The sequence below is a fragment of the Pogona vitticeps genome, chromosome 3 (assembly GCF_051106095.1).
Source record: "Pogona vitticeps strain Pit_001003342236 chromosome 3, PviZW2.1, whole genome shotgun sequence".
NCBI classification, from domain to species: Eukaryota; Metazoa; Chordata; class Lepidosauria; order Squamata; family Agamidae; genus Pogona; species Pogona vitticeps.
This window is the reverse complement of record NC_135785.1, coordinates 4,487,280-4,511,695: the sequence shown is the minus strand read 5'-3', so window position 1 is coordinate 4,511,695 and position 24,416 is coordinate 4,487,280. Positions and strand designations below refer to the sequence as shown.

Genomic DNA, 24,416 nt, shown 5'->3' with positions numbered 1-24,416 from the left:
TAATCTTGGAACTAAAGAGCTGGAAGGGACCCTGCGGATCAGCCCCTGTCAAGGAGGCACAGTGGGAATTAAACTCATAACCTTTGGCTCCACATCCAGAGACCTAATCCACTGAGCAATCCAGCAGTTCTATAAATACCTCTAGAGGTGGTGAGTGCTCCAACATTGGAGGCATTCAAGAGAAACTTTAGACAACCCTCCGGCAAACATCCTTTGATTTTTATTCCTGCCTTGAGCAGGGGGTTGGACTCCATGGCCTTATAGGCCCCTTCCGACTTCATGATTCTATGAAATTTCAGAAGCAAAATAGCAAAGGAAGCAAAGGCACTGATTATTTATTGTGCTGTAATTGAGCTGCTCAGAACACAAGATGCAAGAGAGAGGGAGGTTTAATTTGCCCATAGCAGCAAAAAGGTCCTGCACCAACCCTGACCAGATTGAAGTTGAGGCACAAGCAACGTCTGAAGTGCACAGCCAATGTCCAGACAGACTACCGTATTATCCTGTGTATAAGACACCCCCATGTATAAGACCCCCCTTTTCTAATCCAAAATTAAGAAAAAGAAGCGGGGCTTAGCAAGTGTAGGGGAAAAGGGATCAAAAGTGCTACAGGATCACTTTGATCCCTACTTTCCCCTCCACTTGTTTTTGTTCTCTCCTCAGCTTACTTCCATGTATAAGACAAGCCTCAATTTTTAGTCTAAAGATTTTAGACAAAAGTATAGTCTTATACATGGAAAAATATGGTAATTATACTGTAATTTCAAGCACAGGATTCATGCTGATTAAAAGAGCATTCAGCAAACGCCCTGGAGTAAGAACTCTGAAAAGTACAGAATCCTTATCATTATTTTTGAAACAAACAATGGCTTAATCAGCTTTCAAAACAGAACCCCCAAAGAGGGCACAGAGCGACTTGAAAGAGGTGCTGAAGCACCAACGTCACAGGCCTCCTAGCTCCAACACAGAACCTCAGAGGCTAAAAAGGCAGGAAAGTCTTTGTAATGTGTATAGAAACTCCTTGGTATCCTTAAGAAGGCCCTTTCCCAAACATTACCATTTTTGAATGGGTATACCGTATTTGCCAGCGTACAATGTGACTTTTTGGGCCCAAAAAACATGCCTCCAAGTGGGGTGGGGGTCATCTTGTACGCCGGGTGCACTGAATGACATGGGGCCGCGCTGGCCGGGGAGGAAGGCAGGTGGGCAGGCAGTCGGTCTGGATGGAGGGAGGGAAGCACAGCCTGCCATGCCTGAGCGGCCAGAGCCTGCCGCCGGGCTGCCCACCACCCCGTGCCGCTGAGCCAGCCAGCCGCACGCTTGCTCGCCCACCACCCGCCTGTTTTCCTTTTTCTCTTTCTCCTCCTCCTGCCGCCGCCCACTCAGCCTCTTCCGCTCTTCCTCGCCCTCTTGCTGCCATGCCTGAGCCGCCGGGCTGCCCGCCGCCCTGCGCTGCTGAGCCAGCCGCGCACTCACTTGCCCACCACCCGCCCATTTCCCCTCTTCCTCCTCCTCCTGTTGGGGGGTCGTCTTATATGGCCGGTCGCCTTGTGCGCTGGCAAATACGGTATATACATGTGTAATGAATCATATACTGTACTCAATGCGTGCTTTGTTGGATGAACGAAACCTTTTCTGCTGACTTAAAAAGAATTATATCTTTTATAGGCCCCTTCCAACTCCATTATTCTAGGATTCTATAGGATTCTACAAGGGAAAGTATCTTCTAAGGTAATAACTACTACAAAATATGCATAAGCACCACTACTGTAACCCAATGCAAGTCCTAACAATGATTTTCCAGATTTCTGCTTTATTACTTTACGAACTTACACAGATTGTACCAGTTTAACTGACAAGATCAGATCCACTGAAAGTCTTAGAATTCATTACATGCAAATCTTCAGCCAGGTGACATAATGGCTGAAATCCTGTTGCACAGCACAAGAAAATCAGTCATTTTCAGCCCACTCTTGACTAGCAATTAAAGAACTCCCACTGTGTTTCTTGGAATATGCTCTTTTAATTTTCCAGGTAGGAACAGAATGCAAATTACCCTTTTTATTATGCTAACCCAAAGGATTTCAGCCAATATAACAACAGAGGTTTAATCCCACTGGCATTTGTTAACGGCACTTTCCCACGGAAGCATTCCAATCCTAACCTACATTTTGCCAACCCAAAATTTTCCTGAAGCACTGCACGCAGAACAAGCACAACGGTTAAGAGAACATACAAAGAGGACAGGGAATATGAAAGAATGTACGAGGCAAGGTGAAAATGTTAAAAAAGAAGAAGAAGGTGGTGCAGGAACTTACATATTCATCATCACACGGGCTCACACAGCAATATCCCTTTAGGGGTAAACAGGCAGACATTAAAATAAAAGAAACGGAGAGAAAAAAAAGCATTAAGAGAAGTTACACAGAGATGATCAGCAGTGTTTTTTTAAAAAGTAACATAGCCCCCTCTAAATTAAATTGTGTTAAAGGGTAAGAGAAAACCGGTTTTGAAAAGAGAGGTACGTCTGTGTGTTGACTGCTTTGTATCAGGACTGACTGCGTCTATGTTTCCAACGGCACCAACAACGTAAAAACAAATGGCAAACAGGATGTTCCCTGGCAGTCCTTCCGGGGAGCTAGGTGCCCATGAACTTAAAACTAAACGAGGAGCCTGAATTACACTCAATTAGCTGGATTTGAAGTGACACGCTACGACGAAGGAGGCTACCCAAAGAGCTGTGCCATAGCTTTTCTCGAAACCACTGAGTGAACCATCAACCAAAATTCGCTATTCACTGGTAGGCAAATTCCATATTATGTTACCTTCAGAGTCCAACAGTAAATGCAAAGGAACAAAGGGCTCCTTTGGCAGTTATATAAACAGGCCATCAAATATAATCTCAACCAAGTTAGCTTCATTTCTCCCTCCTTAGGAACAGGATCATGCAACAGCCGAATTTTGTTTACGCCTACCTGGAGGTGACGTTTCACTGCCCTTAATGGGTAATGCTTTAAAGCAAGAAGATGATGGACCAACTGGATCCCAAAAAACCACAGCCTTTCTATGTTACACCCCATTGTCCAGCAACGAAATCCTTCTTCATGCACAAGATAGGTCACAGTGCTAGAAGGTGACCCAGAATAATCATTTTCTTGTTGTTTCCCCTTTCCTACCGGCTGTTAAACAGCATCATAACCATTCTGACCCTGGATCCAGGCAATCTAGACAATGATGCTATGGTACCTCCACACTAGCCTCAAGGCTCTGCAGCCGGCCAGTTCTTCTCCTTCCGGAACACCTCTTCCTGTTTATTTTACTATGATTGATCAGTTGTAACCGTCTGTTTTGTTTTGTATTTCATTATTCAGACAAAGCATTCCATCTTCCTTGGTCTTTCTTCATTCACTTCATTGGTCATCCTCTTGGAAGGAGGAAATCTTCAGCATTGTCAGTTAAATCCACGTTTATCATGTGTCTGTCTTTTTCCTACTATCCTGTTTGAAGTCCACATCCTATGCCATGTAGTACAACCAAGAGTATTGTATGTAGCACCATGCAATGTAGACTATCAAATCCAGATGTAAGTTTTTGTAGTACACTATGCTACATTCTTCACCTTAAGAAAGCTGTTCTGGGCCATCTCAGTTCAGAGTTCTACTGTGTGTGGATATGATCCCAGGGTTCAAATCTCTCAGTACTCATATCTGCATGGTCTAATTCTAAATCCCCACCTGCACTTCTTGGGCTGCTTGTTGTTCAGTGATCACTGTGAATGTTCCTTTATTATCATTCATTTTTACACCATCTTCCTTGCTTAATTACTTACGTGAGTAACTATCTAGATTTTCAAACTGTATCATCTATGTATTAGATGATAAAGGTAAAGGTTCCCCTTGACATTTAGTCCAGTCGTGTCTGACTCTAGGGCACGGTGCTCATCCCCGTCTCCTAGCCGCAGAGCCAGCGTTTGTCCAAAGATAGTTTCCGTGCTCACGTGGCCAGCCCGACTAGACATGGACTGCCGTGACCTTCCCACTGTGGTAGTACCTATTTATCGACTCGCATTTTTACATGCTTTCGAATGGCTAGGTTGGCAGGAGCTGGGACAAGCGACAGGAGCTTCCTCTGTTGTGTGGATTCGATCTTACAATGGCTAGTCTTCTGACCTTCTAGCACAGAGGCTTATGCAGTTTAACCCACAGCGCCACCACATCCTCTATGTATTAGATACCATTGATCACCTCCACATTGATGATGATACCATGACTTGAACCAGTAACTGATGTTCTGATGTTCCTGGAGTACGAACTAAAAAGCATCATCTTATATATATAACCATGGCCTACATAAACATCATTGTCTATATCAGCTGAATCCTTCCCTGAATGTTAACAACAGGATACCAGGATAGTGGCTTCTTATCCATATCATTCCTAAATACAAACAACAGAAATATGTTTCTATGTCATGAATGTCATGATCAGAACTGGGGCTCACTGATGTCCATTGGGGCAAGCACAGGAGAACCTCTCCACAGATCCAATCCACAGCATGACAATAATAATCACTGTCTCTCCAAAGTGCACCATATGTTCCCCCCTAACTTGCCTCACTTACAACACCTTGACCCCAGCTTTTCGTAGTCTATAGGCATGCCTGCCAGCCAGCCAGCCTGCCTCCCTCCCTCCCTTCCTAACTAGAGGATCAAATCTTAAGAAATGTATTTGCTGACTGTGCACTACTGAGCATCAGGGAGAAAATTTCTAGCCCAGCCCACTCTGTAATCTGCTCTCTTTCTAACTTCAAGGAGTGTCTAAATGGCCCACGACCACACATTCATTTGAGGTATTCTACCACCTCATTCAACTGGATGGTGACCAGGCCTTCTATTGCATAATTTCACTTCCATGCTGAACATGGAAAATAAGGCATGCAACCCTGCAAACTACTGTACTTTTCTTCAGCAAACCCTTCTACGTCACTAAAAAGTCTGAATAATCCTCCTCCATTGACAGACATTGGACCAATAATTATCATTTTCCCCGAAATCACATGTCCACAAATCAAAAGTGATTAATCAGTCAGAGCTTTGAAACCTTTCAAAGATTAAAGTAACCACAATTAAATTAATTGATTCAAAATATTTTTACCCTGCCTGTCCCCTTTAAAAAGACTCGAGGTGGCTTACAGCATCAAAACACATTATTTAAAAGCTAAAAACAATATAGATACACATATTTAAAAAGAATCAGATATCACACTAAATATGTTATTCAGGAGTTTCCCATAAACAGAAAGTTTGTTGATACCTACTTCATTCATCAGCTGACTGACAAACCAGGTCTCTCTGAAAATTAAAATAAGGGTCTCTCCACAATTACTTTTTTTAAAATTTATTTTGCATCATTTGTAGGTTGCCAAGGCAACTCACAAGGTTAAATCAAGTAATATTAAAAGTTCAATAAATTACGGATTTCAAAAAACTACTCTTTGCTATTTGAAACTAAAACGAAATTTACTGTTGCTAGATTATTAGGCATACCCTTGGAATTTATGCACCTGCTATAAGTAGAAGGTACAGGAAAAGAAACAACAAAAGAAAGTATATTTTTTCTGCAAAAGATTAAGCAACTTAAACATTAATCTAAAATCAATGTGAGCTTTATTTATCTTTAGTCACAAGAGGAACAAGAGACACACCTTTAAGCTCTCAAGCACTGCCAGTGTCATCAGGGAAGAACATTTCACCTTAAACTCAAGAATTTCAAATACTCTCTAGTGGACTGACTAACTTATTTCAACCTACCTGAGAATTTCTCTGCTAACATTCAAAATGTCCATCCGCAGGACAGAGCTAGGAAAGTTATTTTAAAAAGTAATTACAGTTGTAGTACCGTATGAATACAAAATTAAGGAGGCAGTAGTTCATTACTACTCTGACCTCATCAAAAGTAGCATTTTGATTTCTGTTTTCTCAAAAAAAACTAAAATAGTAGCTTTTTGGCTGCTTACAGATAGCAGAATACTCCAAGCTCTTGGCCCGTGATATAAAATTTACCTCTCCTCACTCTACCAGTGTTAATCTGGCTAATGAAGCAATCAATCAGGTTGCCTTTCGTGTGGCCACATTCCTCATAACTACAAAAGTAACTCAAATATCAGAGTTACACCACTAAAGGAGTGTAGTTGTCCTCTGGACTGCTTTCTGTATTACTTGACATATTTTTGTTAGGATTTTGATAGATTCAGTCTTTGTAACCTGAAACAGTTATAATAGTATGCCATCTAACTCCGGCTGATTTATTTCTTCCAAGTGCTTTTAGAGCAGTTTTCACTTCCTAAAACTGTAGGTTTCTCCTTACAGGATCCTTTTGTAAAGGGATCTCTCATCCTTGCATTTCTTTGGTATAAGACTTCAGTACACTGTCTCCCATCATCTCTTTATTTTATCCTGATTACGTAGATAGTATGTTTCTTACAGCATCCCTATTTTAGATCTGAATTTCCCTTTGATTTTTTTTTGGAACTTATGAAAGAGACTTCTTGCTTTTCCTTTATTGTTGTTCTCTTCTTTGCATAGGTTATTATAACAGGTTTTGTCTCTATGTGACAGCTGTTGAAAAATTGCCTTTAACATTCTGACTCTGTTTTTGCTACCTTTTATTTTTGCTTCTCGCCTTTCCTTAGCAATGTTCATTGTTTCTCCATCAAGGCTTTTCTTTTCTTTTGACTACAGGAATACTCTACAAGGAAAATAAAATGAGTACCCAGCTCGCTGGGGGGGGCAATGAGTAGCCTGTATAATTAACTTGTAAACCGCCCAGAGAGTGCTTGAAGCACTATGGGGCGGTATATAAGCAGCACGCTTTGCTTTTGCTTTGCTTTTGCCTTGTGTCCTTTCCAAGGAGAAAGGCAGGGTACAATATTTTAAATACTTACCGACTGACTGACTCTTCTAAGAGGACAATCATTGACAAACCCTAGTGTTCAGCTGCCCATGGGAGAAATGAAAATAACGTATGACAACTTCTTCCTGTATGCAAGCAGTTGGCTTCTGACAGGGCCTGGACCAACCTTTTACATGGTGTGCTTGTTCTCAACAGGCTAACCAAAGGATGCCCAGCTTAGCTTGTTTCTATTTTGCACGATCTCCTGCTTCTCAGACAGTCACAAGCAGAAGTCGCAATAAGCCGCTTGTGACCACAGACTCATTCCTATCCTTTAGCAAAACAGAATGTTCATTGAGTACTGAATCAGATGCTTCTCAACTTGAAGTGGAACGGAAAAGGAGTGCAAGTAAAGAGTGGAGCTGAAGGCACTGCAGGTATATCTCAACGTTCAGCTGTTGATATGAGATCTATCACGTACAGCTTTCTTTAGGTATACTGTATGTCCTTAAAAAAATGAATGTTCTTGCAGGCGTAGTCATTTTTCTTAAAGATAATGGAAGTGTATATGCTACTATCTTTACAAATATTCTACAGATAGTCCAATAAAATAATTTCCGCATAACGTTTTGAATGCGTTTGAATAGAACGTTTAAACCAAGCATGCTAAATCAGATAAATTTAGAACACGGGTAAGTGATGAATGCATGGCACTCTTATCTCCAGCCACCGTTGTGTTGATCAAACCAGATGAAAACCGCAGAGCGCTTTAAACCTTTCCCGCTTTAAACCCACACTGCCGACCAAAAGATGTAAAGAGGTTGGTAGAGGAGGCCTTTGCGACACACTGTGGAGTGACAGTTCGTCAAGACTTAAAGGCCTCGCGGAAGGAAAACATCACTCCTGGGAACAAGGAAAAGCTTCTGCAGATTTTTACATTCTCCCAGAAACATAAAGTACATGCACTTTCATTTACAGTGGCGCCCTGCTAGACGATTACCTCACGAAACGGTTAATTCACTAGATGATGAGTTTTTGAGATCGCTATAGCGCTTCACAAAACAGTGTTTCCTATGGGCGATTTTCGCTGGACGATGTTTCAGACTGTGCTTTGCAAGATGGTTTTTTTTGGGGAGACCGATTTTCGCAAGACGCTGATTTTGACAGCTGAGTCCGCGACTCACAAAACAGGTGTTTTCGGGACAGCTTTTCGCAAGACAGCAATTTTTTACAGCTGATCTGCGCTCCGCAAAACGGTTTCTCTATGGGTGATTTTCGCAAAACGACAACGATTTTTCCCCACTGGAACACATTAAACGGATTTCAATGCATTCTAATGGGGAACCGCATTTTGTAAGACGATGTTTTCACAAGACAGCGATTTTCGCTGAACGAATTAATATCGACTTGCGGGGCACCACTGTATTCATTTTATTTATATACCATCCCATTAGGGACGGATTATTCTGGACAGTTTACAAGTTAAAACTTGCAAGTCCTGGAGACCCTGCATGGCTAGCATTCTCTTTGTGTGTGCAATATACGTGTATATATAACATATAGATATCCAGGACGTGCGAGTTTTAACTTGTAAACTGTCCATAGTAGTGCATGCCCTAATGGGGTGGTTTTTCAGTTTCTTGAACATAAGGAGGGAGGGAGCCTGTTGTATCTCTGCTGGTAACGTATCCCAGAGAATGGGGGCCACCACCAAGAAACCCTGATTCCTCGTTTTTGCCTTTCTGACCTCTTCAGTGTGGCCACATTTACCACCATGGATTGAGAAAGAGTGAGTGAAACGGGTAGCTGATTTCTGGGAGACACGTTCCCACAACTATGGAAGTCCTAAACCCTTTATAGATTATGATGACCTTTACAGGTCATAATTTATAAAGTCACAACTTTCCCACCAGAGAGATCAAGCAGGATCAGGAGCCTTGTTAGGATGAGTCATAAACTCATAAGAGGTTGCTTTTCCTCCTTTGCAATCTCAGATTCCAGTCTGGAAATGAACATAGGGTGCCCTATCACACATTACTGTTTTGTTTTATAATCAAACAAGGTAAAAGCTGTAAAAGTCTTTACACATGGAAAAGTGGAACACATGGGTAACAAGCAATACATCAGAAATTCTCACAGAAAAATCTGGTATTCTGTTTTATAAGAGCTGTCAAAAAAAAATGACATGGCTTGAAGTCACCAGCACATGACGATACCATTACATATTTATGCACCTTTGAAAAAGAAGTTTACTGCTAAATCTTAAACCTCTCATCCTATAGGCACCAGGACAAAAAGATGCCTCCCTTTTTGACAAAAAGACACGTAGAAGACTCTACTTACTGTTCCAGGCCTTGTGAAGTCTATGCTGTGCGCTATGCTCTGTCTCATCTGGTTGCTAAACAAACGAACGCAGACACTCTGTAGATATTCTGGGGTGATCTATCAGAAGGAAACAAAACCAAGTGGGAAGTTAGACCTTTCTTCTTTGACCATTTATACACACAAGGAGTACCTCGTACCGAGAATTCAACAGAATCCAACTCTTGGTAAATTTGGGAACAGACAACCAACCTAAACATTGGAAAGATAAGAATGCACTGGTCACATCGGAGAAAGAGTGTGTGTTCTGCATGAATTAGATATTGTATGTTTCTGGACCCATGTCATGTTATACAGCTGGACCCAGATACACTGGATAGATAGGTGAACTATTATGTGCAGGGGGGCTAAAGAAATGGCATCAACACAAAGACCACATAAAGCTTGAATGTTCAAATTTTAAGTATGTACAGCTGGATCCATAGGACGTTCACTGTATACAGTGGTGCCTCGCTTAGCGAGGTTAATCCGTTCCGGATTAACCCTCGCTCAGCGAATCCATCGTTAAGTGAAACAAAAAGCCCACAGGAACGTATTAAAACTGATTTAATACGTTCCTATGGACTTAAAACTCACCGTTCTGCGAGTTTCCTCCATTGCGGTGGCCATTTTGGATGCCTCGTTAGCGAGGCAAAACAGCGGTCGCCATTTTGTTTTAGCGGCGGCCATTTTGGAACCGCCGATCAGCTGTTCGCTATGCTTTGATCGCGTCCGCGCGATCATCGCATAGCGAAAAAAGCCCATAGGGGCCATCGCTGAGCGAATGCTCCAGCGATGGCCCGGGACCCCTCGTTGTGCGGTTTCATCGCATAGCGAAGCGTTCGCTATGCGAGGCACCACTGTATATGGAGTTCACCACTCATGTTTTCGCTTGCTTTGACTTCAGCAAAATTGAAGCACCGCTTATGTACCCAGTGTGGTGTAGTGGACGGAGGGCGTACGACTGAGGAGCCTGGGTTCCAACCCCTGCTCAGTTATGAAGGCTCACGGGGTCTGTGAAACTGGAAAAACCACTCCTTAAATATCTCACTTACCTTGAAAGCCCTATTAGAGATGTTATAAATCGGTTCTGACCTGATGGCACATAACAATGAAATAAAAAGGGGAAAAATCATTTGAAATGTGGTGATGGAGGAGAGGCAGCGGAAGATAGGAGGGCCTGGCGTGCTCTGGTCCATGGGGTCACGAAGAGTCGGACATGACTAAACGACTAAACGAATGATGGAGGAGAGCTTTGTGGATACCCTAGATTGCCAGAAAAGACAAACAGGTGGGTCCCAAATGAAATCAAGCCTGAACTATCTCTGGAGGCCAAAATGATGAAACTGAGGCTGGCCTACTTTGGGCACGTCACTAGAAGGCAGGATTCTCTGGAAAAGATAAGACTGCTGGGAAAGGTGGAAAGGCAACAGGAAAAGAGGAAGGCCCAATACGAGAGGACTGACTCCCAAAAGGAAGCCACGGGATTGAGTCTGCAGAAACTGAGCAGGGCGCTGAGGACAGGCCCTTCTGAATGAAGGTCATTCATTCATGGGGTTGCCAAAAGTCGGGGCTAAGTCAACGGCACATCACAACAACAACCCTCCAGCTCAAGGTTCGCAAAGGCTTCCCAAGGTCAAAAGGGATGCCAAGGTAGCCTCAGAAACTAAGGGAGGGGAACAGAGAGGAAACAGCTAATGAAATAAGCTTATGGCTCATGAGATCATCAGCTGGCACAGGTGTCAATTTATGCAACACTACTTAGGCCCCAGAATCATTCAACAAAAAATTCAGACGCTGGGGGAGCATTTTATCCAAAGCAGCAGCCGGGTTAGTCTGCCTCAGCATGTTGGGAAACCTAAAGGGGGAAAAGAAAAAAGAAAAAGGCAAAATACGGAGGCAGCTCATATACTGATACTTAAAGTTCTTCCACATTTGGTCTTTCCTTTCTTTGATTTCCCCCAATACGTCTGCCAGGTTGATTAGAAAAGTAACCTTTGGATTTCAGATGGGGGCCACTCCTGTCCAAATGCATCTCCACTGACTTGCTCGCTAGGGCTTTTCTGCTTGGGTGGGATATATTTTTGTCTGCTCGTGTGCTCCGTTAGAGGTGGGAGTGCCTTCTGGGAGAAAGAGCCAGCCTGGGTGGCCTTGGGCCAGCTGCACCGTCCCCAGAGTGCCCCCTAGAGGAAGGGACGGGAGTCTAAAGGCCATTAGTCAGACTCAACGATGGCACACAATTATTATTATTATTATTATTATTATTATTATTATTATTATTATTATTATTATTATTATTATTATTATTATTATTATTATTATTATTATTATTATTATATGATCCTAATGCTGTGGCTTCTTCTGAAGAGGTTGCCACATAAAGCTTCTTGGTTCATGGAGATGAGTGAGAAAAGCTAAGCTTTCTGGCTTGATTGATCATTTATTTATTTATTTGGCACTATGAACCTATCCCTCTGTAAACTCCAAGATCATAAAGCTCAGTTTGACGCAATTACATGTCATTTCCAGAACTCCTTTGAACTCAGGTAGAAAAATCCGCCAATTCAACTAAACAGCACCACCACCTGGTCGAGTCTGGGGGCGGAAAAATTCTGAAATGAGTGAGTGTTCCCACTGCATACAAGATCGCTGAGTTCCACAGTCGGCTCTACGGCTTGGAGCAGAGAACAGTTGCTCCCCAGGGAGTTAACCTGTCAGAGCCGCCTTCCCACCTTCCCACGAGCTCCCAGTACTGCTGCAGCAATAAAGAATATATAAAAAGTAGCTGTGCTTATTTCGCTGCTGGATTTTACCAGGACAATTCAGAGGAGGGATCCAACACGGAGCCAGTTAACTGTGCTTCCGCGATTACTTTAGAGTCACCTGTTTCCCAAAGAAGGCCTTTGGGGAAATCCTGCAGAAACCTAACTGCCCTTGGGATAGTTAAGCAGCCCGCTCCACTCCTCTCCTGTAAAGGGTCACTTGACTTCTACATCCTGCTCTCATCGTAGGGTGAGACCTTCTTGCTCAGACTGGCTGGACGTCCAGTTTCAGACCCCAGGCAAAACAATCAGAAGTGACTGATGGTAGCGGGGGAAAGAGTTTACAGGAGATGACAGGTAGCTATAAAAAGATTCTGTTTTAAGGATTCTCCTTGAGAAGAGCCTCCTCACCTCTACTTTTGCATTATAATGAGAAGCGTGGTTGGGAACAAGGCCTTTGGTTTGTCACATCTAACCCTTAGGCCAAGGGCTAAACCCAGGAAAAAAGCAGGAACACCTCTCCGGCAGGCAGGCCACAGACTACGTACCTGTACATTCTCCTAAACAACACGGCTAGTTGACACCTAGGTTCCCTCCTCACTAGGACTTGACTAATGCCTCCATTTGTGCTTTTCTAATAATAAAAGTCCAGAATGTGTGCGCTTCCAGTGTGCCGGCTGCAATATTCCGCACATTTATGGATGCCACGTAGATATTTGGTTCTCCCTTTTATGTAAATAATGAACATAAAAGAGTCATGGAGTCTATTAGGAAGTAATTTATTACACAAAGGAGCTTCCACAGGCAAGAGGTTTAGCTAGGATTAATTATAATAATAATAGCATGTGCCACTCAGTTCTGACTTCTGACAGCCCTTTCCAGGTTTTTCAAGGTAGAGAATACACAGAAGTGGTCTATCATTCTAGTCCCCCGGGACTACAGTGCAGCTGGCCCAAGGCTACACAGGCTGGTTCTTCTCCCTGGAGGCTCATTGAGGAATCAAACTCCCAAACTCTGGCTCTACAATCAGATACCTGAACCACTGACTATGTGGCCAGCTTAATATGGGATTAATTAGCATAAGAGTGAAAATCTTAAGGGATGTGGTGGCGCTGTGGGTTAAATCGCAGAAGCCTCTGTGCTGCAAGATCAGAAGACCAGCCATCGTAAGATCGAAACCACGTGACAGAGTGAGCTCTTGTCGCTTGTCCCAGGTCCTGCCAACCTAGCTGTTCGAAAGCATGTAAAAATGCGAGTCGATAAACAGGGACCACCTCGGTGGGGAGGTCATGGTATTCCGTGTCTAGTCACGCTGGCCATGTGACCACGGAAACTGTCTTCAAACAAAATGCTGGCTCTACGGCTTGGATACGGGGATGAGCACCGCCCCCTAGAGTCGGACACAACTGGACTAAATGTCAAGGGGAACCTTTACCTTTACCTACAAATCTGAAATGAAAGAGGATACAACATATCCCAACTGCCAAATTTGGCCAGTTTCATGTTCCGCCTTACCATTTTGCCATTAACCGTGGCCTCAAGGGAATCCACCAACTCCGCCGTGACTCCAATGAGGTTGTGATAGTCCGCCTGGATTTTGTTGAACCGCTTGAGATAGGTCATGGTTTTGCGCTCAGACTCCACCAGCTGCTGATGTAGCTGCTGCAGCATCTCTGAGGAAGGGAAAGAAAAATTAGCATTTGCCCCAAAGTATGGATGACGGACATAGGCCTGACATGAAAGTGGCCTCCACTTACAGCTACCCTGGGTTTTTTGCAATGCAAGTGAGGAAATATACAGAAGTCATGCTGCTTGGCATCTCCTTATGAGAGGGCATTTATTCAATTTTGCAGCACCCACTATAGATGTCAGGTAAGATCGTGAACCTCTCAAGACACAGGCCAGAAGTAGGAGAATGTACTCTGCTACCTCTCGACAGCACCATCTCCCTAACCCCGAAACCAGACATAGCAAGCAGACAAGAGAATTTCTGCCCCTAAAACAGATCTTGACAATTTAATGGTCTTGCTGGAACATTCTGTCTCAAAGTCCGGTATATGTTGCTTAGCATTGTTAAGATGGCATACATAAACAGAAACTAAGTATTTAATGTGGAAAAAAACACCCCAGGAATCAACTTTTATTGCTGACATTAAAACAGAACCAGGGCTTCCATTCCCTAGATGGGATCACGCTATGGACCAACACTTCCAATGTGATATACCATCATTTTTAAAAGATGGATGGGAAGCCATGTACGATTCCAAGAATCATCATCCCAACAGAGAGAAGCAACCCATGTTCATCTTTCTGCAAGGTGCCTTCAGAGATACCCAAGAGCTTCAATTTTCACCGTGTGTGTGTGTGTGTCCCTGAAATGTGCTTCAGGACTCATTAAGATACACATCACTTGACCCATAGAAGCACACTCGGTTTTGCCCAGACATGCAAATTGTTGGGGCCAATTCAGGCTTATGGAAATCAACCTCTGCCTTTTCTTCGCAGAGGCCACGGCCCACAGCCCTCATGGGCTAACATCATGGCTGGTCTGAGGCCAGCTCGGAGTCCACGCTGGACAAAACCACCCAATGGGATCTCCAAGCTCTCCCTCACCACCATGCTGACGCCATCTGCAAACGAAACACAATCACTCCCATGCTTCCAACAACCGTTCTCCGACAGCAATGTCATGAAACGCCACTTCTCTCAGTGCGAGGCAAAGAGCCTCCCATCTCGGGTGTGGGTGGAGACTGCTGCTGGCCCCCCAGCCAAGGAACGGGCAAGTGGGAAGCACCAGCAGGAGCGCTTAGCCCAGGGTGGAGAAGAGAAATGGCTAGGCAACATGGCTGTAGCCGTTGCCACCATCCCCATCCCCACCTTCCTCCTCCCAGAATCCTCCTCCTCCGGGGATCAAGAGACATTCGGGGCAAAGAACAGCGAACTTTGTCGCCTCAACCAGCCCTTCTTTTCAATGGGGGCTGTTCTTAACTTGGAGAAAAGAGACAAGAACCACACAGCTGACCTGAGAGGGCCACCTGGAGCCCCAGAACTTCATCAGTCACTCCCAATCCTAATGTGAGGTTTGTGTCAGCAACCCTTCGCCTGCCCGAATAGCTTTTGCAGCTTTAAAAATTGTAATAGAGACACTCAGTGAGCTTTTCCTTGCCTCAGCCTACAAGAAAGTTGAACTTTAAAGGTCTTTTTTGACAAAGCAATGACTGACAAAGAGCAATATGCTCCCTTCTCTCCTGTTCTCACTTCCTTCATCAGCTTCAGCACACCGGGAATATCAGGAGAGTTTCCAAGGATATTTTCAAGCTTCCTTTTCCTTCACCTGAAAAGCACTTTCCCCACCAGCAGCCCAATTTTATCCTGATCACCAAAGGAACAGCACAACTACAGCCAGCGAATGCTCCCTAAACCGTTTTGCTCTACATGTCACAGCTGAGCCACATCATCTTTCCAGGTTTCCTGGATCCTTGCAAAGATCCCGGGGGGGGCGGGGAGGGAACGGACACTTTCCAAACTGGATTTATTTTGCATCTCACTCTCCGTGTGGCTACTGATGCAACTAAATCATGCTTTTAATGAAGTTTTGAGGAGGAGGAATATTTCCCATGGGAGGAGTTGCACTCGTGGCAGACGCTCAAAAGGAGAAAGAATCTAAAGGTGATCTCTGCCGGAATAGCTCAAAAGCTCATTGTCCTCTGAAAAATTCTCCAGCTCAAAAGCTCATCATCCTCTGAAAAATTGTCTCTTCAGCAAAGGCCAAACAGATGTCTCGAGAAAGTCCATGAGCAGGAAGCAAAGATTATGGCTTGCTTTTGTAGTTTGTCCCCAACGCCCGATCCTTCAAGATATACTACCTTTGCACCTGGAAGCCCCATTCAGACGTGGTGTCTCACAGCCACTGAGCGTTCCCACAAGCAACAGTCTATTTCTGTTTTCTAACGAAGCCGCCCACGCTAATGACTGCCATCATCCATTTGCCCCCTTGGGTTCTCTCGCTGGTCGATCTCCTCCTGACTAATATCAACCTTTTTCCTGGAAGCTGCAAGACCATTTTCCAAGTCCTGTTCTTACTGCTCCATATTTTAAGAGACTTGCATAGGGACACTTCCAGGCTCTCCTTAAGAGGAAGAGTAAAGGAGTTACTCGCTCTGTGTTGACGGAGAAAGGCAGAAAGGCGATCAAAGGAACAGGCCCCAGACGATCAAAGAGCACCCGGGCAATAAAAAGCCAAAGCTGGTTCTCCGGAAGAGGCACAGGATATTTGCCAATGGCATGCCGAGGCACCAGGAGGCTGTTTGCCAAATGGAACCGGCTGCTGAAAAGGGCGTCCACTAAGAAAGTCAAGGCCTTTAATCAACCTGCAAAATCTCCCAACTCCTCACGATCCAGGGAGAGTGTGTCTTGAAAAAAATAGCGACTGGGCTCCTTTCACACCTTCCCAGTACAGGACCTTCCTCTTTAGCTGCCTGACTGGAGATTGGTCTGCTGCCAACCTTTCTTACCAGAAGAGCTACCAGGGTTCCAATTCTAAATATTCCTACAGAAGCTTCAGGAAAGAGACACGGGAGGTGGCGGCAATTTCTACTGTTTGTTTGCACGCTGGAATAAATACGTAGGCTGGCGGCGGACACCCTGTTGTCCTTGTTGCGTGCTGTCAAGTCGCCCCCGACGTATGGCGACCGTATGAATGTGTGCCCTCCAGAAAGCCTCGCTCAGCTTTTGCAAACTGAAGGCTATGGCTTCCTTTAGGGAGTCAGTACATCTCGTGTTTTGTCTTCCTCTTTTCCTGCTGCCTTCCATTTTTCCCAACATTATTGTCTCTTCCAGAGAATCCTGCCTCCTAGTGATGTGCCCAAACTTGGACAGCCTCAGTTTCAACATTTCTGCCTCCAGAGAGGGTTCAGGCTTGATTTCATCTAGGATCCACGGCCAAGAAGTAGGCATCTTTTGATTTCGTGGCTGCTGTCACCATCTGCAGTGATCATGGAGCCCAAGAAAGTAAAATCTGTCACTGCCTCCATATCTTCCCCTTCTATTTCTCAGGAGGTGATGGGACCAGTGGCCATGATCTTAGTTTTTTTGATGTTGAGCTTCAGACCATTTTTTTTGAACTCTCCTTTTTCACCCTCATTAAGAGGTTCTTTAATTCCTCCTCCTCTCTCAGGGGCAGAGAGTGGAGTGCAACTTCCACAGAGAAACAAGAGCAGGGTTTCTTCCTTCTGGCTGACTCATAGCTACTTTTTTGAAGTCCAACTAGCAAGTGTTTTTGACAGGGGCAGGAAAAGGGCTTTTCCAGGAAAAAAAATCAGTAGGCAGGAGGCTTTCTTTCCTCCACTTCAATGGCCCAGAAAAAAGAAAAAAAAGACATATTCTAAGGAAGTTTTTGTCATGTTTGACTTCCTCCTGTTTTTATTTTTAACAAGACGGCCAAAGATGCAATGCGGCTTAATACTGATTTGGTACGTTGCCTATGTGTCCCGCGGTCCTGACGTTGCAAGATGAAGCACCCCACACATACATCTGCACAAGTGGCTGCCTCTGGTGTTTTGACCATTTCCTGGGCTCCACCAGCAACTGGCAAATCAGGAGAACCTGGTCCTGTCAGAAATGATGTGAGGCCTTTGGATAAGAAGGCAAAGGGGGAGGAAGGACTGTGTCTAAGCACCCTGAGCTCTTAGCTGAGGATTCTCCCCATAAGCTTTCCCACATCCTGTCTAACGCTCTACTTTAGCTACACCAGACTGGAAACCCCTTTGCTCTCCCTCCTCTTTGCATCAAAAGGATCTCCTTTGAATGCGGCCCTTCGGCCCCGTCCAAACGTTGTTAAAGCCAGAATGATCAAAATGATATAAAAAGAAAGAAATGTCTTGTACATTTGCCCGAATGCAGGTTTCGGGGTTAAGGATCAATTTCAAAATTTGAGTCTCAAGTGAAAATAATGCCCAGCAATTAAACGTAATTGTCCCTGGACTGCAAGGAGAAAAAACCTATCTAAAGGAAATCAACCCTGAGTGCTCACTGGAAGGACAGATCCTGAAGCTGAGGCTCCAAGACTTTCGCTGTCTCATGAGAAGACTCCCTGGAAAAGACCCTCACGTTGGGAAAGTGTGAAGGCAAGAGGAGAAGGGGATGACAGAGGATGAGATGGTTGGACAGGGTCATCGAAGCAACCAACATGAATTTGACACAATTCTGGGAGGCAGTGGAAGATAGGAGGGCCCTGTGTATTCTGGTCCATGGGGTCACGAAGAGTCGGACACGACTAAACGAACGTCCCATTAAACATTTCCTCCATTTTGGCTCTAGGAAGTGCATGTTGATGCCTATGTGCACACAATTTACTTTTATTTATTTAATAATAAATAAACTGGATCCTTTCAGGGGGAAAGGCAGAGTAAAAAAATTTCTGTAATAAATTAAATAAATAAACAAATTACTTTTTGCTAGAATTATTTACCTTGATTGCACTGTGTGTTCTCCTTCTACCAGTTGAGAGAATGATAGTTAAGGAAAGTCAATAAACAACAACCGAGACAGAACGGCAACAGCTCGACAACTCATGAGATAAAAAGGTACTTTACGAATCTTATTATTAATAATAAATTCGATGTCTCTTTACAGGGAGAAATAATTCTGTGAAGTTATAGGCCCAGGAAGCCAATTTAACCATCCTTTAACAAAAAGTATTTTCCTCCCTCATATTTTAAAAAAAGGTTTATTTTATCTGATCTACTTACTTATTTAAAATATTTTTATCCTTTCTCCTTAAAAAAAGAACCCAATGTTCCTCCAATGAAGCTGAAAGGTGGGAGATGCAGGACCAACTGAAGGAAACAGTTCCCTGCACAGCACATGGTTAAACTGCTTTGATTTTAATTCCTGCCTTGAGCAAGGGGTTGGACTCAATGGTCTTAGAGGCCCCTTCTGACTCCATTATTTTATGATTCTATGACTTTTTGTGTTTTGTTGTTAAGATCTCTTCTACACAGAGAAAAGATATCTAAAACATTTATTTTAGAGAATCTACAGAGCATGCACACATCAAAGTGTGTGCTCTACTGCTGAGCATTAAACCTTCTTTAACTATAAAGTAGCCTGTACAGATTAATACGCAGAGTATGCTGATACTTTTACATATCCCTAAACATGTATAACAAGCCATAAGTCTTAGGAAATACCTCATTAAATTCTACTAGACAGTAACTGGGATCAAGAAAAGGGTCATACAGGGACAGCATTATCAGTCAAACTCCATCAAATCGTAAAGCATGACAATCAGTATAAACAAGCATGTTAAGGAGGTCTCAAGTGATACTTTAATTGCATGTTTCCCTCTAAAGGGTGAAAGTGAGGGAAGACATACACCATATATCCGGAGGTGTCAACTCAACTAGGCCTGTTTAAGTGGCCACTGAAGGGGGAACTACATTTTCCAATCCAACACAGCATCTTTAAAGCTGAAATGCCAGATTTTCTGCAAAGGTGGAGCTGAGAGAACAAGCTTTTACAGTAGAAAGGTTTGAGGTGGGTGGAAGGAATTTAACTTTTCCTTTACCCCGCAGGTTTGCCCCTGCAGGTTCCCACCAGCAGTTCATTACCTCCACACACAAGTTCCAGGCTGAGATAGGTGTGCATCCTCAGCTGGGGGGAAATAAGTGCTAGTGGGTAGCATAGTGTAATGATCAGCAGGCAGGTAGAAGCACCGGGCAATGAATGGAGCAGAGCAGAAATGCGAGTCTCCTCAAGGCCTGTGCTCTGGAAATCACACCACCGCAGCTCTGATTGGTGTGAGAAAGACTTCAAAGAGTTGAATGGAAGGATATGTGGCTCCTCTCTGCCGCCATGTTTTAGCTGCTCCTAGATTAGGCATCCTTCAGTCTCGAGAGACGATGGTAACGTGCTCTGAACAGCGGTCTTGGAACAGCGTTTAGTGTGGCTGAGAAGGCCAATTCAAGAGTGACCATCCCTTCTACCCTGAAGACAAATCCAATCTGTCCCCCGTCCAGCTCCCTGATTTGGCTGGTTTCGGGACGGCCTCTTTGCCTCGGCCTGCTGGACAAGGGTCTCTTCAAATTGGGAGATGCCATGATGCAACGCCTGCCTCCAGCCTGAATGCTCAGATGTCGGGCTTTCCCATCTGTTGAGGCCCATTCCTAAGGCCCGCTTGCAGATGTCCTTGTATTGCAGCTGGGGTCTCCCTCGGGGGAGATTTCCCTGCACTAATTCTCCATCCAGGAGATATTTTGGAATCCGACCGTCAGCCATTCTCACGACATGCCCAAGCCAGTGTAGACATCACTATTTCAGCAATGTATATTTGCTAAAAATTTCAGCTCGTTCTAGGACTACTCTATTTGGAGCTTTGTCCTGCCAGGTGATACCAAAAATGCGTCGGTGGCAATGAATATGGAACGTATTCAGCTTCCTCTCCTGCCGTGCACAAAGGGTCTAGGACTCACTGCAGTACAGGAGTGTACTCAGGACACAGGCTCTATAGACCTGGGTGTATGCTCTTTATGAGTCTAGAGAACATGGTAGCTGCTTTTCCAAATGCGTTTATCCAGCTCGACATCTAGGGAGGGAGTGTCAGAGATCGTTGAGCCAAGGTACACAAAGTCATGTACAACCTCCAATTCTTGAGTGGAGATGGTAATAGAGGGAGGTGAGTCCATGCCCTGGCATATGACTTGTGTTTTCTTCAGGCTGATAGTCCAAAGTCTTGGCAGGCCTTGCTAAAGCGATTCATGAGTTGTTGGAGGTCTTCAGCAGAACAGGCAACAACAGCTGCATCATCAGCGAAGAGGAAGTTCTGCATACATTTCAGATGGACTTTGGTCTTTGCTCTCAATCTAGAGATTAAAGAGCTTTCCATCTGATCTAGCCTGGAGATAGACACCTTCTGTTGCAGTTCCAAAGGCATGCTTCAGCATGATAGCAAAAAAAGATCCCAAACAGGGACACAGCCCTGTTTCACTCCACTTCAGATGTCAAAGGGATCTGATGTTGAGCCATCAAAAATTACAGTGCCCTACATTTCCTCATGAAAGTACAGTGGTGCCTAGCATAGCAACGATAATCCGTGCAGCAAAAATCACTGCAAAGCAATTTCGTCACTATGTGAAATTAAAAAGCCCATAAGAATGCATTGAAACCCCTTCAATGCATTCCTATGGGATTAAAACTTACCTTTTAAGTGAAAATCCTCCATACGGTGGCCATTTTAGCTGCCCGGTAAGCGAGTAATCCGCCCGTTTTACCCGGTGGCCATTTTGGAACTGCCGATCAGCTGGGGAAAAATCATCGCTATGCAATGATTGGTAAACGAAACAGGGTACCGATCATCGCAAAGCGATTTCCCCCCATAGGAAACATCATTATGCGATTGCAAAAGCAATCGCAAATTCTTCGTCGCTATGCGGATTCGTCATTAAATGGGGCGCCCATTAAGCGAGGCACCACTGTACCTGATGATGTTAAGGAGTCGAGGTGAACATCCAGTCTTGGGAAGTATTTTAAAAAGGCCATCCCTGCTAACCAAATCAAAGGCCTTTATGAGATCTATGAAGGCCACAAAGAGTGGTTGTTGTTATTCCCAACATTTCTCCTGCAACTGTCAGAGGGAGAATACCATGTCAGTGCTCGATCTATTAGCTCGAAATCCACACTGTGATTTAGCTGCTCATCTGGTTGATTAACTGCATAAACCATTTTGTCATTTTAAATGGTTATAGCGCTCACCCTTGTTATGCAACAAGTTATGTATTATTCATGAGTTATATGCTAATGTGATTAAGAGGTGGGGCCACAAGAGATGTTGAAAGGCGTAGCCTGAGACAGGAGGAGTTAAGTCTCTGTTGAGTTGAGTCAGTCTGTGTTAGGAATGAGAGAGAGAAGGAGGGGTCTGAGGAGTGATTAGTCTGAGTGTAAATTGTGATAATAACTATAGAAGGTTAATATTGAAGCTTGATGAAACTTGAAGATTATGCTTATGAATTGTTCCAGAAACCCACTGTAATCAATAAACCTGTTCTATTAAAAAGTCACTACTGAATGGACCTTCATCTTTTCTAAGTAAAGTACGTTGATAAGGAGATCAACTGGTGGCAGCGTGTCGAGAGGGGTTTTGGTTTGCCTTCGTGAGCTCTGTGTTTGGGAGAGAAACAGGGGCCACGAGGGTGAACGCCACAATGGTCCTCTCAATTAACAGAACAGCATACTGCAATATAAGAATTTAGTGCAAATAGTTACAAAAATTCCATTGAAGAAGAATCATGTGATGAAAGGCCTGCAATGTTAGAAAACTAGGTGGATGACACTTTCAAAGAACTTGGGAGAAATATATCACCAGGATTATATGGAATACTGATAGGACTATTTTAAGCAACAGAGACGGAATCTGTCAAAATCCTGACAAGAATAGGGAAAGAATCAGGGAACACAAAACAATGGCCCACAGATGGCAAATATTCAATATTAGAGAGTGGTACGAACTGCCGGTTTGGTGATTCGTGCTGGTTTGTTTATCAGTTGAACATGTGTTTTGTGCTTCAAAGCCCTGCCTCCTCTGGTAGGTGGCCACTCAGAGGCAGCTGCCAGAGGAGGTGGGGCAGAGAAGCCAGGCCACTGCCTTCAAGTGGGCACCCAATGGAGGAAGCAGGGCTTTTCATGACCATCTCTATTCAATATACATTCCAATCCCCAAGAAAAATAATACCAAACTGGGCAGTGAACAAGAGAACCATCGTATTAATGGCCTACACAAGCAAAGTGATATTGAAGGTGTCACAACAAAGCCTTTTTACTATATATAGAACGAGAAATGCCCTATGTTCAAGCTGTGTCCAGAAAAGGGGCAGGCACTAGAGGTCTTATTAAAAATGTATAATACATTGGCTACTGGTGTGTACAAAAGCATTTCAGGAAAAAAACACTCATTTGGAATCAATAACAGGACAGCTTTATAGATACGATAGAAGCAGAGCCGCTGGAATACATTTCAAAAGTGAATCATAGGATAATGGGAATTGGAAGGGGCCTCTAAGGCCATCGTATCCAATCCTCTGCTCAAGGCAGGAATCCAAGTCAAAGCAGATCTGATAGATGGTTCTCCAATTTCTTTTGAATGCCCCCACCATCGGAGCACTCACCACCTTCCAAGGCAGTTGGTTCTGTTGTCATACTGCTCTAACAGTTAGGATGTTTTTCTAGAGCTTCAACCTAAATCTGGCTTCCTGTAGCATGAACCCATTGTTACATGTCCTGCACTCTGGGATAAATCTCTACTCTTGGAAGACTCCAGGGTGGCATTCACCTCTGTCCTCAATTTTGTGAGAGGCAGGAGATTAGGGGCTACATGCTGCCTGTGGTGCATTTAAACCCCACTCTGACCACAAAAGTGTACTGGATTGCATCCTTCTCTGGAGAAAGTCCTGCTGGGATCATCAAGGCTTAGCTTCAAGTGAACATGCACGGGGTCAGACTGCTTAAGTTCCTAAATGATCTGACAAACCTATTAATCTGCCCACCTGAGAGGGGTCACTTCAGAGTTCTTAGAACGCAACTCTCTTCTGAGTATTTTGCAAAGGATACATATAATGTAAGAAGCCGTGGGGTATTACTGACTTTCAGAGTCACAGACAGGAATTCTTCCAACCTCATTTTTAGATCAGCCTCCCAAGCATCCTAGAAGACAAACACACACAAATCAGAACTGCTTTCCAAACGTCTGCAGGTTTCTTGCTTCAAGGCATGCCACACCATGACAATGTTTTGTAAGCCAACAAGTAAGACAGAACAACATATGACTTACAACGTGTTTCCTTGTGAAATGTAAAGCATGTCAGAAGACTTGGGATAGTTTATGCAGGGGGAAAAAAACTGTTGGCACCTCTGTGTAGAGAGGGAAGATGCAGACTGGCCATCCAAACCAGACAATTACCATTCTGCAGGAGCACAAGCCGTCAAAAAGCTTGCCTGCCAAAGCTTCATTAAAACAGAAGCTGTGCAACAGCACTTCAAAAGGAAAGCTTTATGGCTGAGTAGAACAACCAATTATAAGCAGATCATGTCCTAAAGGGCAAGTCATTAGATTTAAAGGCCTCAGTAATACCTAGACTAGACTACTGTATAGAGATGGGCACAAACCAGAGAAACAGAGGTTTGTGATGGTTTATGGTTTGTGGCTAACAATGAACCACAAACCACCATGAAGCCCTAGAAAAAAATATGAAGCGGTTCATGATTGGTTTTTCTGGTTTGTGACTGGAGGAGACCTTCCTGCTTCCTATGCCCTCTGCCTCCTCTACCAAAGCAAAACGGGATCCCCAAACCAGATTACAAACTGAACCGCAAACCAGCCTCGTTCATCAGTTTTTCGGGTTCGCAATTTGTT

General features: G+C 44.0%; 1 protein-coding gene across 7 annotated transcripts in view; it reads right to left on the bottom strand.

The window, feature by feature from the left end:
- Window positions 1-24,416, bottom strand: part of ARMC9 (armadillo repeat containing 9) — a 123,545-nt gene that overhangs the window by 84,675 nt on the left and 14,454 nt on the right. For 4 of the 7 annotated variants that reach the window (XM_072996330.2, XM_072996333.2, XM_072996331.2 and 1 more), the window contains exons 6-10: window positions 23,615-23,707; window positions 18,483-18,507; window positions 13,529-13,686; window positions 9,234-9,332; window positions 2,319-2,354 (exon numbers count right to left, since the gene is read on the bottom strand). In XM_072996330.2, coding sequence (XP_072852431.2) covers window positions 2,319-2,354; window positions 9,234-9,332; window positions 13,529-13,686; window positions 18,483-18,507; window positions 23,615-23,707 — 411 coding nt within the window. The remainder of the gene's footprint in view (window positions 1-2,318; window positions 2,355-9,233; window positions 9,333-13,528; window positions 13,687-18,482; window positions 18,508-23,614; window positions 23,708-24,416) is intronic. The other 3 variants (XM_072996332.2, XM_078389737.1, XM_072996334.2) reach the window with 3 other exon arrangements.